This window comes from Metarhizium robertsii, assembly GCF_000187425.2.
Source record: "Metarhizium robertsii ARSEF 23 chromosome Unknown MAA_Scf_3, whole genome shotgun sequence".
Classification (NCBI taxonomy): domain Eukaryota; kingdom Fungi; phylum Ascomycota; class Sordariomycetes; order Hypocreales; family Clavicipitaceae; genus Metarhizium; species Metarhizium robertsii.
In genome coordinates this window covers 3,620,562-3,636,100 of record NW_011942171.1, presented here as the reverse complement: position 1 = coordinate 3,636,100, position 15,539 = coordinate 3,620,562, and the positions used below count along the sequence as shown (strand labels likewise).

General features: G+C 49.9%; 6 protein-coding genes across 6 annotated transcripts; 2 read left to right on the top strand and 4 right to left on the bottom strand.

Annotated features, from left to right (window-relative positions):
- Nucleotides 1-641: 641 nt before the first annotated feature.
- On the top strand, nt 642-1,424 carry MAA_03338 (glycoside hydrolase family 23 protein; the record flags this gene model as incomplete). The annotated part of the gene is made up of 1 exon (XM_007821336.1): nt 642-1,424. One exon carries the CDS (start codon nt 642-644, stop codon nt 1,422-1,424), a length of 783 nt encoding a protein of 260 aa, XP_007819527.1.
- A 400-nt stretch (nt 1,425-1,824) lies between these two features.
- On the bottom strand, nt 1,825-2,291 carry MAA_03339 (uncharacterized protein; the record flags this gene model as incomplete). Its single annotated transcript, XM_007821337.1, has 3 exons — nt 1,825-1,994; nt 2,063-2,206; nt 2,276-2,291. 3 exons carry the CDS (start codon nt 2,289-2,291, stop codon nt 1,825-1,827), a joined length of 330 nt encoding a protein of 109 aa, XP_007819528.1.
- Nucleotides 2,292-4,052: 1,761 nt separating this feature from the next.
- On the bottom strand, nt 4,053-4,649 carry MAA_03340 (MD-2-related lipid-recognition; the record flags this gene model as incomplete). Its single annotated transcript, XM_007821338.1, has 3 exons — nt 4,053-4,163; nt 4,216-4,432; nt 4,483-4,649. 3 exons carry the CDS (start codon nt 4,647-4,649, stop codon nt 4,053-4,055), a joined length of 495 nt encoding a protein of 164 aa, XP_007819529.1.
- A 1,479-nt stretch (nt 4,650-6,128) lies between these two features.
- On the top strand, nt 6,129-7,636 carry MAA_03341 (thermophilic desulfurizing enzyme family protein; the record flags this gene model as incomplete). The annotated part of the gene is made up of 4 exons (XM_007821339.1): nt 6,129-6,442; nt 6,514-6,987; nt 7,058-7,166; nt 7,226-7,636. The coding sequence occupies 4 exons, from the start codon at nt 6,129-6,131 to the stop codon at nt 7,634-7,636; spliced, it is 1,308 nt and encodes a 435-aa protein (XP_007819530.1).
- Nucleotides 7,637-8,078: 442 nt separating this feature from the next.
- On the bottom strand, nt 8,079-8,681 carry MAA_03342 (uncharacterized protein; the record flags this gene model as incomplete). The annotated part of the gene is made up of 2 exons (XM_007821340.1): nt 8,079-8,324; nt 8,406-8,681. The coding sequence occupies 2 exons, from the start codon at nt 8,679-8,681 to the stop codon at nt 8,079-8,081; spliced, it is 522 nt and encodes a 173-aa protein (XP_007819531.1).
- Nucleotides 8,682-10,644: 1,963 nt separating this feature from the next.
- MAA_03343 (Gram-positive signal peptide protein, YSIRK family) lies at nt 10,645-14,771 on the bottom strand (the record flags this gene model as incomplete). Its single annotated transcript, XM_007821341.1, has 4 exons — nt 10,645-11,406; nt 11,471-11,698; nt 11,775-14,686; nt 14,747-14,771. The coding sequence occupies 4 exons, from the start codon at nt 14,769-14,771 to the stop codon at nt 10,645-10,647; spliced, it is 3,927 nt and encodes a 1,308-aa protein (XP_007819532.1).
- Between the last annotated feature and the right edge of the window lie 768 nt (nt 14,772-15,539).

The following is a 15,539-nucleotide window of genomic DNA, read 5'->3' as shown; positions in this document are numbered from 1 at the left end:
TTTAAAAGGTCGGGCTTTGGTGCTCTTAAATATCGGGGGCCATTTTTGTTTCTTCGAAAAACCTGAAACACGGCATTGAGGCAAAGCCGTTGCGTATGCCGCAAATTTGCATGATCTTCGTTGTAAAGCATAAAGCATGAATCACGAAGCACGAAGCATTCAGAGTCATGGAAATACCGGAATGGCCGGCTTGCTCAACTGCGCAAAGGCAGCGCAGGACTCATCCCCGTTTCCATGGCTTCTAGACGGGCCACGCCACCAAACTCGGCCGAGTCCTCGGTCACCTATTCTTGCCTAATTGGGATGAATCCTCAAGTGCTAGTACTTGACTGTAGACTCATTTGAAGTCTCTGAAAGGATTCTTCAAGGGCCGGGTCTGCTAGACTGAACCCTGTTCGACTGCCGGTCATCAACCAGTGGCGCATCCAACACGCAAGCCCTATCATGGCGGCAAGACTGTCGCAACACGAACAACTGACTACGGGTAAATTGCCCGAGGGCACTTTTCTCCAGTCGGCACGAAAAATATCTTTAGAAATGCTATTTAAAAACTTCCCAGGTTCCGCCCGACAGGAAGCCTGCTGCGACTCGACCCAAGGGCCACGAGCTCTCTTCACCACCACATCTTGGACGACATCACCATGCACACGTCCACCATCGCCAGCATCGCCAGCAAGGCCACATGCATCGCCTTGGCCAGCCTCGCGAGCGCCGCCACTAACACCACCAACACCACCAACACCACACGTATCGATTTGAACCCAAACGCAAAGGGAGCCTGCCAACCCCCTCGAAGCGGCCCTCACGCCTGCGGTCCCAACGGCTCCCAGGACTGGCTCAACAGTGGCGTCAGGGGCAGCGGCTGGAACCCCCCCTCCCTGGACGTCCGGAACATCACGCACATTCCCCTAAAAGCCTTCTACAAGGGCGTCGGGAGCCCCTGCGAGAAGTACGACCGCTTCTTCAAGATCTCGGGCATGAAGTACGACGTCGACCCGGCCATCCTGGCCTTCATCGCCTTCCACGAATCCTCCTGCAACGCCGACGCCCCCGGCCCGGCTCCGGGCCTGTTCCAGTGCGACCCGAGTAATTGCCAAAACGGCATGAAGCAATGCCAGCGCCCCATCATGGAGAACTCGGACTGCGGCGCGCACGTCTTGCGCGTGGCCTTGAACCGCGCCGGGGGCAACATTGTCTACGCGCTGGGCTTGTATAACGGGTGGTTCACGGCCGGTGACAGGACTGGGCTGAATGGCGGGAAGGGCCTGACGGAGGAGTATCCGTGCTCCGGGGAGGGGAGGGCGTTTCGTGTCCCGCCGGACTTGAATTACCTCCATGATATGCTGAATGGGTGGTTCCAGGGGTATGATATGCGGAGCGAGGACACGAGTACCGGTGGAACGTATTACTGTCATAAACACTGACGGGGGGGCATTTGCTCGGTTTCTGTTTTCTTTGCGAGACTTTTTTATGATATGGGTATATAGAGCCACTGGTGGAAGAATAAAGACACCAGTTGACGTTTTAGCCGATTCCGGGGTTGGATATAATCTGGGGATATTCGTGAAGCTGCTGCTGCTATATAGCGGCAAGTACAAACGTCTTGAATACAATAACAAGCAGACACCGAAGATAGCCCAGTACAAGGTCAGATGCGAATCCGTAAATCACATCAATCTCAAGCTTAGTCTGTTCCATGGTGTCTAATTCAGTAAAGTGGAACTTATATCTTTCAACTAGTCTTTATCTAAGCCTACTAGCTGTTGATCTTGGACACCACAACCTCTCCGAAAACTATTGTCGATCCCTACGCGGCTGCGGCGTTTAATATCCCAATTGATCTGCGGGCACATTGTCGATGTGCTGCTGGGCTTGGTACTTGGCCTTCTCGGCGTCTATAAAGTCCATGCCTTTTGACTCGACTTCTCGGTCGATGAAGGCGCCCGCGAATCCGGACATGATTTCCTTCGCCTCTGCATGAGATCCTGGCTGGCCTATAGATGGAACCAGCGCGCGTCAGCCTCTCCTGAAGTGTGTGGACACGCATCTCGGAGCATCATACCGTTTTCCGCACAGTGATTCTCATATGCCTTGGCGGCCTCGTAAGAAGCAGCGCCCGCGATTAGTTCGTGAGAGAGGTGCGGTTGGTTTTGGTCAACCCTGTTGTTGTTGTAGTCATTGTAGGCCTGGGCCTGGTCGGAATCATCTGTTCAGAGGGACGGAGAGTATATCAGTAAAGGGGCGTAGTATAGGGCCGGGAAGGTCGTGTATTTACCGGAGAACCACCCCATGGCAGGTAATACTGAACTCGGTGATGGGATATATAAGGGTACAATATCACTGGCGTTGATAGATTGAAATTCTATGCATTTTTTGGGCACCGCGCGGCGCTTTCTATGCGCGTGTAGAGCGGATATGGCATGCGTCCCTGTCCGCCTTCTCGTCGTAACTAACTAGGTAGTAATAGGGGTAAATAGAGAGAAGCCGGCCGAGGCTTAGAATGATTACGAGATGGACGCAATCCAATTCTCTTAATGGAAATCTCCAGTAGCACTGCGCAGCCCATGTTTCAGCCGCAATGCTCAAGTGCCGATTTCCCGGCCGCTCACTTGCCGCTCCAACCGTGGTGGCTTGACGATTTGTCGTGGATTCTACAACAAACAAAAGACTCATACAGCCATGTAAGGCGCTTTGTTATTGAGAGCGACTTGGGTTAGCGCTAGTAAGCCTCTTGATAAATTGGTGCCGATTTTCAGCTCCCATGATTCTGAGAGGTTGCTTCGGCTCTTTTCTCAGCAGGGTTCCCATGGTATAGCCTAAATACCCTAGATCTTGAGGCTTAAACAAGACATTTCGAATGGATGAAAGCTAGCCACACAAATTGCGCTAACAGAACCTCCTCGTAGCCAGAATGGATCATCTCTCTTTTGGCAATCACCAAACTTGAGCTAAATCTCAACTCGCATCACATGCGGAGCCGATCGATCTATCCTGCTCCCTATATTCGCAACAAGAGTGCTCGGGGCTAGGCTCATGTAATGCGGGGCCAAGTGGCCATGATTTGGAGACTTGGTCTTGCATTGTCACTCCATACGTCGCAAAATGCCGTTGATTCTCCCATCGTGAACTTGCCCGCACGATCCCGAACTTGGCGTTTATAAAGGGAGCCTCGTCGTGCTTCAGCAAAGAAAGAGTTGGGTTTAGCTCAGAAGTATGCACAACAAGACAGAAACGACCAAAGTGCAGCGATGGGTCCGAGGCGGCCTAAGGAAACGAATTTATATATGGGAGTGCCCATGGCTCAAATTTGGTTTCAAGTCTGGACTGTTTCTCCAAGTGACCAAGGTATCTTGATATTTACACCGTAGTTGAACAAACCACTGGTCTCTCCTGCTGGGGGCATGGCGATAGGGGAGGAAAATAGAAGTAAACACTTCAAGGACTTCAAATAGAGGATTGGTTACGGCTCGGAAAGGTAGTGAATGGCAAGAGATTTGGAGCATGTGCTTCATTTTACTTTGCCAACATTTGACTAGTCAAAAGCACAACTTTCCGAAATTTACTTTGATACTACACGCAAGAATGGAATGTCAAGGCCGATGATAGGCGATACCGCCTCTATTTAGGCATGTGAGGTTAGTTGCGGTCGAAAATGGTTCAAAGAATAAAAGCATAAAACGATGTTGCTGTTGCATATCACTTTGCTCGTCCGAATGTAGTTGCCTCGCGCTCTTGTAGAATCCACTTGATCAACGGACTATATGATTATTATTCTTTGTTGATGGAACAAGCCCTGAACCCGCCGGCTGATATCGAGCAACACGGCATAAATTTGTCGACTCTTCTAGCCGTGGCAAGTACCAAAAGAAGTTTGACATTGCTCCAACTCAGCTACACATACTCAAACCGTCTTTCTCGAGTTCCCCAAATCTCAGCCACACAAACGCATCTAGCATTAATTTCGATGGCCGCTGGCTGTCCCCAGTTTCCTGGAAATTCTACAATCCTCCATCCCCTCCTATCCATAACATGCTCCTACCATCGCACGTCTCTCAAAGCTCCTCGCCAAGAAGCCCAGGCCGTGGAAAGTTGACAGTAGCCTTAAGGCAGGAAATGTTCTCATCATCGTCCGTGTACGCATCGGCGAGAACATTGTACGTCCCCTTGTAGCACGTCAGCATCGCATATCAAGACAGTACCGAGAGTATTCCATACCGGAGGAATCACAGAAGGCATGTCGATGCTCTTCGTGATGACCATTTTGCCAGGCTCAAGAGGGCAGTTGAGGTCGACGTTCTGCGTCTGCTCGCAAAAGTCCGCCGTCGTGGAGAGGAGTTGGATCAGGCCATACTTCACGACAACCTTGACGTAGGCGCCGTCGGCGATTTTCTTCTTGACTTCCCCGTTAAAGGTGACGAGTAGAGGCTTTCCCCTATGCCCGAGTAAGCAATGCATCAGAAATCAAGGTGGACATGTGCGTACGGCTTAGGAGGATTGGGAGAAATGTCAACTTTTTCAATCTGTACGGCGTCGTGGTCGCGATTGGAGTTGCAAAACTCCAAGGGGGATTCCCCTGGAACTTTGAGATTGTCTGCTGCTACCACGGTCAGGCAGGTCGCCAGCCAGGCGATGGCAGAAAGAGGCTTCATCTCGATAGGGCGCAGGTCGGGAGTTTGAGGTCAGATACGGAATGGTCACGATCTTGATATGGTGAACTTGAAGGCTAAGATGGAAGAGGAGTGTAAGGGGCACGAAATAGAAGGAATTGAAAATCGGGTGGCCACGATTGAAAGGGGGAGAAAACACATACGTCTACAATACTCGGTACCCCCCAGCCGCCCACTCTCCCAGCCATTGGTACAACTCGGCTAGCGAAATAACCGTATTACTCCGTAGATACTGAAGTCTTAGACGTGTCTCACTAGAGGAGCTCAAAAGACGGACTACGTGAAGCATGGCGTAGCTGAACTGGCTGCAGCCGGTGTTACACCGCATCAGGCACAAGCATGGTCTGGCTGAAAAGCCACGCGATACTCTATGCATCTTCTGCCTTGTCTCCTACGACCTAGGCAGGAAGTCAGAAAAGGAAACAAAAAAGACTACATTTAATCGCAAATCCTAGCAATTGTACTACTATGGCCCGTCCTGGCGTTGTGCGACTCGTGCCGCTCTGCCACCGCCACGTCAAGGGCTGGTGAGACATACATATACTAGGCCAAATTGCAAACCTGGCCAGGAAGTACTCCGTAGAAGAGCACCAGACGTGCGATACGGTTGGTGGTTGTCTTCCGCCGCCTAATAAGAAGCATGGAGTGCGTAGATGAGTACGTCTACTCCGTACCATGTGTTTATACATACACATAGTCGCAGCACGTTGAAGCTACGTTATTTCTATTGTTTTATGCGTCAACCATAAAGACAAGCATGTTCTAAAACCCCCTTTTGCAGTTTCTTCATCCTTCTCTCTACTCATCTAGAGTACAATTGCCGTTAAACAAGTATACATCATAGTAGGGTACATTATGATCTGGCGTAGTAAAGCCCGGCATCTGGTCTAGTCAACTACTCGTTGTCGTCTACTGCAGGAGTGCCGGGTCCTAGCATGTCTCGTTGACACGTAGTTGCTGCCAATTCAGTGCCGATTGTCATGCTCCATGAAGAGATGCTATTGAACTGAGCAAGTGTAACATAATTACAGACTCTTATATAACAGTTTAGTTTGTAGCGATTTATTTCATCGCTAAAAGACTTGCTCTCTCTGATTATTAGTCAGTTTAGGCAACCGGGGTGAAGCGTAAAGACTTATTAGACGATGCGTCGACAATCCAACATCTGAGTTGCTTCATTACTATGCTTTTTACTTGCCTCATGTCTCTGCACAGCTAGGAGCGATCTGCAACCACTCTATTTACACGTGCCTCCAATGGCGCAATCCTTGCACACCCATCACGCGAGATATGTCGCAATGCGCACCGCAACCTTCTCCAAGCCAGCCAATCACGCCCATGTAGTCTGCAGGCTCGCTTTCAAGTATAAAAGGAAGGAAGACATGTTTGCAAAAAAGCTAAATCCCATAGAGTATCTTACCATTGCCGTTGGACTGTCTTTTATCTGGTCAAGCAACAAACATGTCGGCCCAGCTTACATCCAACGCCGCCGCCAGGATCGCAACAGATCCTACTGTCTATGATGAGTATCGCTCGACGTGGGCAGAGCAACCAAAAAACGACGGTGAATGGATCCAAAGGGCCAAGGACGTCGCAGTTGTACTAGCAGCAGACGCCGTGCAACGCGACCGTGAGAACAAGTCGCCACGCGCAGAGATTGCGTTATTAAAACACTCCGGCCTTCTCAAGGTCTTGGGGTCGCAGCGATATGGTGGCGGAGAGCAGCCTTGGTCCGTTGGAAACCAGGTTATCCGCGAGGTAGCCCGTGGAGATGGGTAGGAACCATCTCCTTTGCTCTTTACTTCATCATATCAGAGAACCAGGCATCCTAACGTACACGGCACAGATCTATTGGAATGCTCCTAGGTTACCATCTACTGTGGTCGACAATTGCTCGAGTTGTCGGGTCGCCAGCTCAGGCGGAACGGTTTGAAGAGCTCATCATTGCCAACAATTACTTCGTGGGAGGCGCCGTCAACCCGCGCGACAATGACCTCACCATCACGAGGGACGGCGACGAGCTTGTTTTTGAGGGCTTCAAGTTTTTCAACACGGGCGGCGTCGTTTCCGACTTGACTGTCCTTGAGGGATCTTATGAAGGCACTTCTGACCACATCTTTACAGTTGTCAAGACAGACCAGCCCGCTATTGTATTTTCTCACGATTGGGATAATATCGGGCTGCGACTAACAGAATCCGGAAGTGTCAGGATTAACAAGGCCAGGGTGCCCTGGTCCGACGCTCTGGGGTGGGATCCCGTGGCGAAGAGGCCGAACGCTTCTGATCTCGGCGTACCGTTTGCGACTCTGCTTCTACCGACGTAAGTAGGAATCGAAGAGAATGGGTTTTGTCACATGAATTTCTGGGCAGAAGACTTACATTACAAACAGTATTCAGCTTGTTTTCAGCAATCTCTACCTTGGAATCGCTTGGGGAGCCCTGGATACCGCCACGGCTTACACAAAAAAGTCTACTAGAGCCTGGCCCTTTGGCGGCGATGTAAGAACGAATACTTTCCCTCTTTTTCTCTTTTTATCACACTAACAATGTTCGAAAAGGTCAAGGAAAATGCATCAGACGAATTCTACATATTGTCAACTTACGGCAACTTTCTCGCACATTTACGGGCGGCAACCGCTCTTGCTGACCGTGCTGGACATGAGCTCACAAGAGTGTACGGCAAAGCCAGCAACCTGAGCGAAAAGAATGTCGTCTCAGCCGAAGACCGGGGTGAAGTAGCCGAATGGGTTGCCAGCATCAAGGTGGTTGCAACCGACGTTGGCTTGCGAGTTACGTCGGGCGTCTTTGAGGCGACGGGTGCCAAAGCAACCGCAAGCAAAGTCGGTTTGGATCGGTTTTGGAGGGATATCAGAACACATACACTTCATGACCCGGTGGCATATAAGAACAGGGAGCTTGGCCGTTACCATCTTTTAGGTGAACATCCGACTCCTACTTGGTATACTTGATGGGTGGTTGTAACAGGAGGTTCTCCGCATGATGAAGATGGTTATGGTTTGCCTTAGGGGGGCCGATGATATTTATTATTTAATTAGTAGTTGGGTTGGTGATGATTAGTGAATACCTGATGGTGTATGCCTGCGTTTTGTTTTACTTACATTTAAGTCCGTGTGTCATGGCACCGTCTTCCTTCTCAACCACCAATATTAAACAGAGCGGACCTAGAACGCGCCAAGCACATGAATGGACTGGTAATACTTATAGAATAGCCTGAGGTCTCCTTGAAAAACAAAAACAAAGTAATAGTTAAACAATCTAACCCTTTCTAATAAGGCATATCACAGTATCAACCCACCCCCTCTATACCCAATTCTCACACAAGTCCCGTTCCCTAAACGTGCCAAAGTAAGCGTCAAGTCTTGAAAACTTTTCAAAAAGGACCTCGTCCCTCTAACGACGAGTCCTGGGCTTCGCAGTTCGCATGGGCTTTGCGGTACGGGTAGGCTTTGCAGTGCGGACATGCTTCTTAACCCAGAAGAATCCAACAGCGGCAGAAACCAGCCAGAGAGCCGCAGAAATAACGGCAAATACGTAAAGAGCCCTCCACTTGGCGCAAGTGGATGCGTCTTCATCGAGACCTTCGCTAGCCTGTTCAAAGTCGGATAGCGTAGCTTTTCCACATTCGCGTTGGGTATACTAATAATAGTCTGTGGTTAGCGAGTTTTTCAGACTACTCACTGCTGTAGAGAAAAGATATAAAAGACCCGTAGAACGTACGGAAATCTGCCAACCAAAGGCAGCTGCCAATAGTACACACATGATGCCATCGATATACCAGTTCATATAATTGCTCGAAAATGGAATTAACCATATAAAGGCAAAGAAGGCAGAAATCACCGCAACAACATCAGTAAAGATAAAACGACTAATATGCCCGAGGCCTTCAGATTCGAGCCCTCTGATGTAATAACTGGCGACACCGACCATGATGACTGCACAGATCAACTGTGCGATGCGGAGCGCCATCGTGATGATCTTTAGCCAAGCTGCCATTTTGGAGGAAACGAGATTAACAGAGGTGCTAACAGATAATTCTAACAAGCAAGTAGATGTTGTGCGAAAGGGATTAATGCTCTGTGCATCGAAACACAAAACGCGGACGTAGTAATAAGTATTTATGAATTTATATCATCGCTCTCTGTATCCTCTAGAATCACTTCTGAAGAGAAGGTAGAATATTTTGCTACTAAATTTGTTATGTGCGCAAGTCGCATGGTGGCGCGGGGGCGAAGGCTTTGGGGTGGTATAGCCATCAGCAGGTTGAAGCCACAATTGTCTACTTCACCCACAGGTTGCAGAATACTGCGAGTTTGCTTTTTGCATAAGCAAGAAAAAAAAAGGCAGGCTTCTGACTGGGCTAATATTAGACGCTGGGACGGAGTTGGGTTTCCACTGTAGCTCGTAGGCTTTGGAAGTATCCCTGGCCCAAAGAAGGCAATGATACAGGAGGCTGGTCAGTTTTCGCCATGTCATGTAACCGTCCAGTTTTCCCTTGCGACCTTGAGGGCAGGCCTAGACTCTAGACCTGTCCCCGCGTCGTAACTGCCGACATTTATCGGAGTCAAGTCTGGTCCTTGTCACGCCAATCCGGCCCTGGTACGTTAGACGTGGCGTGAGGACTTCACACCACATGCAGTTACCAAGATGTCTCAGGCTGTGCTGTCAGATGTACACTATTACATCTGAAAAATGCTACGTAGTATTCCCAATAGAGCACGCCCATCGCCTGACGCAAGAAATGAGATCTGATCGATTACAGCCCTGTTTTCTGCGGTACTTGTTTCTCAAGTATCTGCTGAAGCGACAGGTAACTTATGCGTAATGCCCAACCTCGTATTCTCACAAGGCTGAGGAGGCGTTAGAAAGTAGAAATAATCTTCATAAATTTAGAACTTTTTATGTGGTTATTTTTATGAAAAAAAGAAAAAAAAAATTGACTGAATGAGAAACACACCAGAAATACATTCTGTAGTCTTGGTAGTTGCCCGACGCAGTTACAAGCTAACAATTTGGTAATGCATTGAAGATCACGTCCAAGTTGTTACGGCTAAGCTTGACGATATGGACCTCGTTCTGCTGGGCCTAGAGTGGCTTGAGACAGATCATTTGATCGACATTGCGAGAAACCCGATGTACCGCGAAGCACCCATCTATCCAAAAGAGGCGGCCGTGCATCAGTCGTCCTCTCATCGTCCAGTTATCAATGTCTCTGGTCTCATCTAGGCATACAAGATAGAAAGACCCCGGAATTCATAGGTCACCTTAGCCAAGTGTCACACGGATTGAACGTTGAGCCAACAACAAAGATTACAAAAGGTTGGTCACGCGACCACGATGGAAGCCTTGGGCCTCGAGGTCTCACTGCTTCTTTGTATAATTACGGCACATCCTCTTTGGCCCCAAGGGCCTTGAGAAGACCATGAGCCTTTGGTACCAAAAGCAAGTTATTACATGAATTGAACCCTTTGTTCCAGGCCCTTCCAAGCCCTTGTTACACCAAGATGCTCTCATCCCATATCATGACAATGTGAACTATTACTTGCAAAACTATCGCAATACCAATATAAAAATGTCCAATAGAGACGTTTATGGATTGGTGGCTTTTTTCATTGGCGCAATAGCTGTAATGTATGCTGTCCTGTTGATAATTTGCTTACTCTTGTTAACAGAGCCTAATTCAGGGCCAGCATATACGTATATATTGGCATATTAAGAGGCTATTATACGAGCTCATTTTAGAATCCATTACAAGTTGAGGTATATTGTGGATCACGAATGCGCTATTGTTTTGGGACGCCCATAGTATGGAAGGACATTGAATAAATTGACGGAATTACTCGCGTGTCAATTATACTTCCCTAACAATAACTCTAATACCGTAACAATACTACATGGCACAAAAAAACATGCTCTAATTCCACAGAAATTATCCCCTTTTCTATATCGTGACACTACTCTAGTAGTTTCTACCACTATCAGAATCATAATCAGAATCCTGCCCGCTATTGCTCCAGTCGATATCGGAATTATCACCGCCATCCTCATCGTTATAGTTGCTGCTCATGTCGCGATGCAAAGAGTCGCCATCACTACCCATGTCAGAGTCATTTCCGCCATCGCTGTCGTCGCTGCCGTTATGGCTCTCAGAACCACTCGTTTCATCCACATCTGGCTGGCTGTCATTGCTAATGATGTCCTCGTCGCTTTCTTCGTCGCTCTTTTTATCCTCTTTGTCGGTGATTCCATTGTCATTGTCACTGTCACTGCCACTGTCACTGTCATTTCCTTCATCGTCTGAAGATGCATCGTTCTCATCGTTGGCCCCATCAGAACTAGCATCGTCACTGGCCTCAGAACTGGATGAACGACGAGATTTGGAGCCCCAGCCGTGGATTTTGGAAGATAATCTTTGGGAACTGGATTGCAGTGACGTCCTGCCATTATCGTACGCCATATCAAAATCGCCTTGTCCGGGTGGCTGAGTAGACCCATTTGAGGACCGAGAACTGTGACTAAATCTGGACGAACTGCGCCTGTGGCTTTTATAACCACTTTTAGCAGCTAAGAGACTGAGTTGACGCCGGATGATATAGGGCGATAGCCGCCGTCCCTCATTTTCCAGGGGCTCGGCCTCGTTATCGGGGCCGGTTGAGACGGACGACGAAACCTCGTTGCTCTGGTCGCTATAATTACCGTCTCGGTCCTTGGATCCCTCGCTCTGGTCGCTATTATAACCCTCTGGGTCCTTGGATCCCTTGTGGCTTCTCGCCCTGGCTGCTAACCTCTGGGTCCTTGGATCCCTCGCTCTGGTCGCTATCATAACCCTCGGGGTCCTTGGGCTTCTCCCCCTGGCTACTATTATTGCCGTCTAGGTCCTTGGATTCCTTGCTCTGGTTGCTATTATACCTCTCTGGGTCTTGGGGTTTCTCACCCTGGATGCTAACCTTTGGGTCTTGGGGCTTCTCGCCCTGGCTGCTAACCTCTGGGTCCTTGGATCCCTCGCTCGCCGTCTAGGTCCTTGGATTCCTTGCTCTGGTTGCTATTATACCTCTCTGGGTCTTGGGGTTTCTCACCCTGGATGCTAACCTTTGGGTCTTGGGGCTTCTCGCCCTGGCTGCTAACCTCTGGGTCCTGGGGTTTCTCGGCCTGGCTGCTAACCTCTGGGTCCTGGGGTTTCTCGGCCTGGCTGCTAACCTCTGGGTCCTGGGGTTTCTCGGCCTGGCTGCTAACCTCTGGGTCCTGGGGTTTCTCGGCCTGGCTGCTAACCTCTGGGTCCTGGGGTTTCTCGGCCTGGCTGCTAACCTCTGGGTCCTGGGGTTTCTCGGCCTGGCTGCTAACCTCTGGGTCCTGGGGTTTCTCGGCCTGGCTGCTAACCTCTGGGTCCTGGGGTTTCTCGGCCTGGCTGCTAACCTCTGGGTCCTGGGGTTTCTCGGCCTGGCTGCTAACCTCTGGGTCCTGGGGTTTCTCGGCCTGGCTGCTAACCTCTGGGTCCTGGGGTTTCTCGGCCTGGCTGCTAACCTCTGGGTCCTGGGGTTTCTCGGCCTGGCTGCTAACCTCTGGCTCTTGGGGCTTCCCGCCCTGGTTGTTTGGGTCTTGGGGCCTCTCGCCGTGGTTGTTATTATTACCCTCTTGGTCTTGGGGTTTCTCGCCGTGGTTATTGTTTTTACCCTCTAGCTCTTGGGGCTTCCCGCCCTGATTGTTTGGCTCTTGGGGCTTCTCGCTCTGGTTGTTATTTTTACCCTCTGGCTCTTGGGGCTTCTCGCTCTGGTTATTATTATTGCCCTCTGGCTCTTGGGGCTTCTCGCCGTGGTTGTTATTTTTACCCTCTGGTTCTTGGGGCTTCTCCCCCTGGTTGTTATTTTTACCCTCCGAGTCTTGGGGTTTGTCGCTTGGTTTGAGAGAATTTCGAGTGCCATTAGTGGAAGGTCTTGGGTCTTCAAGAATGCTCTGATTAGGGGCGCCATTCTCTCTATACCCCTCTTTATGGCCATGACGGTGCTTTATATGGTTGGGTGTTTTCCCATTGTCTTTTTTTGTATCACTCTGCGCACTTTCTTGCTGATTATTGCTTCTAGAGCGGCCGGACCCGTGCTTTCCCCGTAGATCGAATCCGCGAGTCTCTGTCGAACCTGCCGCCTTGGCGTGCTTGGTGGAGTGCGGTTTCACCGGTCTGTTGTGATGTTTGGACATGGAATCAGGTTTGGCAATGAGCTTGTGCTCTTTCGTAGGGTTTGTTGAGCTTTCAGGCTTGGCTGGTAGCGCAATTCCGCGAGTTGCACTAGATGGAGCTCTGCCGGCCTGGTGAGTTGTCTTTTCCTTCTCAGTCTTCTCCTTCTCAGTCTTCTCTTTCCTAGTCTTCTCCTTCTTAGGTTCGTCTTTGGCTCCTTTTTTCCCCTTTGCGAGTTCCTGTCGTCCATCCATTCCCTTATCCACAGTCTTTTCCTTGGCGCCTGTATCCTTTTTGGCAGTGGCCTTGTCAGATCCTGTACCGTATTCTCTGTTGGATTTTTCGCGCTTCTTGCCGCGATCAATCTTTGATTCAAGCGATTCGAGCAATGTACGACTTCCAAACGCAGATACATCTGGATCAGGCTCGGTAACTAGGGTGAAGAAGTGTGTTGAGCTGTGCTGGCTCCAGTGCCTGGTATGGGTCGGACAGGCAGAGGCTTTTGGTGGCTTAGACGACGGCTTCTTGGCCAAAAGCTGCGCCGACAACACCAGGCTATTGTACGGGGCGACATTTTCAATCTTTGGGCGTGTTGAGTTGTTTTTTGCCAGTGCCGCTGATGGTGGCAAGCCTGGGATGGGAGTCTCCTTGATGGCTTCTTCTTGTCCTTGTCCAAGGATGTTGAGCCCATGAGGAGCACTCTTTTGTCCTGCTGTTGACACGACCGCATCTTTCGTTGGAGAGGAGGGCGTGAACTTTGTGGAAGATAGGTTCAACCTGTCGGCTGTGGACAATGGGTCTTGACTTTTCTTCTTGTCATGGCTGTCCGCAATAATTGATTGCTCGAGAGGAATTGATACTGAGCTGGTTGCGGGTGCGGTTGGGAGGGAGCACGATGTCTTGGCCTTCTTCTTGGTCGACTCTTGGACAAGTTTACCCGACTTGACGGCTTTGGATGATGCCCTAGTTTTTGATTGAGACAGATCTTTGCTGTCTCTAGAAGAGTGTCCGCTGCTTGCGGAACGACTCCGAGACGCCGTGCTGGCCGGATATGGAGGTGCATCACTAGGGTCGTGTGACGAGCTTGAGGGTTCAATCTTCCTGTCAAGGAGTGAAGGGCTATTCCCAAGGGGCGTGCAACTTGATAGTATAGCATCATCAATAGTCTCAACGGGGATTTTTGACTGCGACCTGCGACCTGGCATCTTCGCAGAACCCCCACTAACTGGCTCTGTTGGCTGACCAAGGCAAGACCGAACCGCAGGCTTCGGAGTTTGTCTGTGACTAAAAGACGTACCGTGATGGCTTGCAATCGTAGCGTCAGTCTCAGCAGTTCTTTTGGCCAGCGGCGTCAACTTCTTGGTCAGGTGCAGCTGGTCCATGTAAAAGGGCTTCCGCTCTTTTTGTAGCCACTGCCATGCCGCCTTGGCCTGAGGAACGTCTGGGATGGGAATGGTTACCGAGACGCTTTCGGTAACTTGGAATAGAGGGGGATAGTTTCTTGGTGACGGAGGTGCTGCTAGTGGAGATATACCAAGGGCATCACGAGAAGAGTTGGTGTTGTGCCTGGCTTCGGCAATCATAGACCAGAAGTTGAAGCCATCCGGTACGACTATGTCGAGGCAATCAATGCATAATTTGTTCGTTTCGAGGTAACTGATTCGTTCCTCAGATTCCATTGTGTGAAAGAAGCCAAGACGGCTTGGGTATCGGTCTTTATCTTGGTCAGCTTTGATGCCGTACCAAGGGAAGTGCCCGCAGCGAAGCCCTTGAAGTCCCTGGCCACGGATATGAGCGACCACAAGCTCAGCAGAGCCAGGCGTGACGTCGCCTGCTCAGGGGTTAGCAATATATTTCAGGCAAGACTGGTTATGTGAGGAGAGTCGCTCACCTTGTTCCATTTGGGACCCGACCATGATTAACAAGCGAAAACTGGCGTGTGTATTCTGCCCAAGGGAGAATTGGCTATACAGAGATATTCTTGCTCAAAAAACTTGGATGTCTCTAGTGTCTTGGCTTGGGCTATTTGAGAAAGCAGTCACCTTTAAGCCGTCTGGACACTCAATCCCCCAGGGCAGTATTCCGTCCTTCTTTGTAGAGCAGGAGAAGCAGATTCCTTCGCGTGCGCCAATATCAGGCTGCCAGAATGTCTTGGGCCTAAGAATAGGACTCATACCATGTGACGGGCGGCTGCCTACACGGAGTTGCATTGCATTTCATGGCTATTGTCTGACTCTGCAGCTTGATGCTCGCTGCCCGAATTCACAGCCTGATTCGGTACTTTGCTATGAAGTACTGGTGTCTGGTGCAACTCTCTGCACTTCACTTCTTACCAAGACAAATTTGGGCGTCTGCAACCACACATATGCAACATGAGCCTTAGCTGAGGCGAAAGCCCAAAATAGATGGCTCCAGAGCCTCCTTTTGCGAGGGAGGCTTTGGATCCGGGTATCAAAGCACTCCTCGCTACAGAAACCTAAAGCATTGCCAGGCAGCCAGGCTCCCACTACCTTACTGTTCAGAGAGCTCAAAATTCTTCAAATTGACGGACCTAATCTACAATAAAAACCAAATGTCTCTTCAGACCGCAGTCTTTGCTGCAGTGAAGTGTCTGCTGGCATCTGTTCAGTGAAGCACATGTTGTGTTCAGCCAAGAAACGAAAGTGAAGCGGCTACGCCTGAAT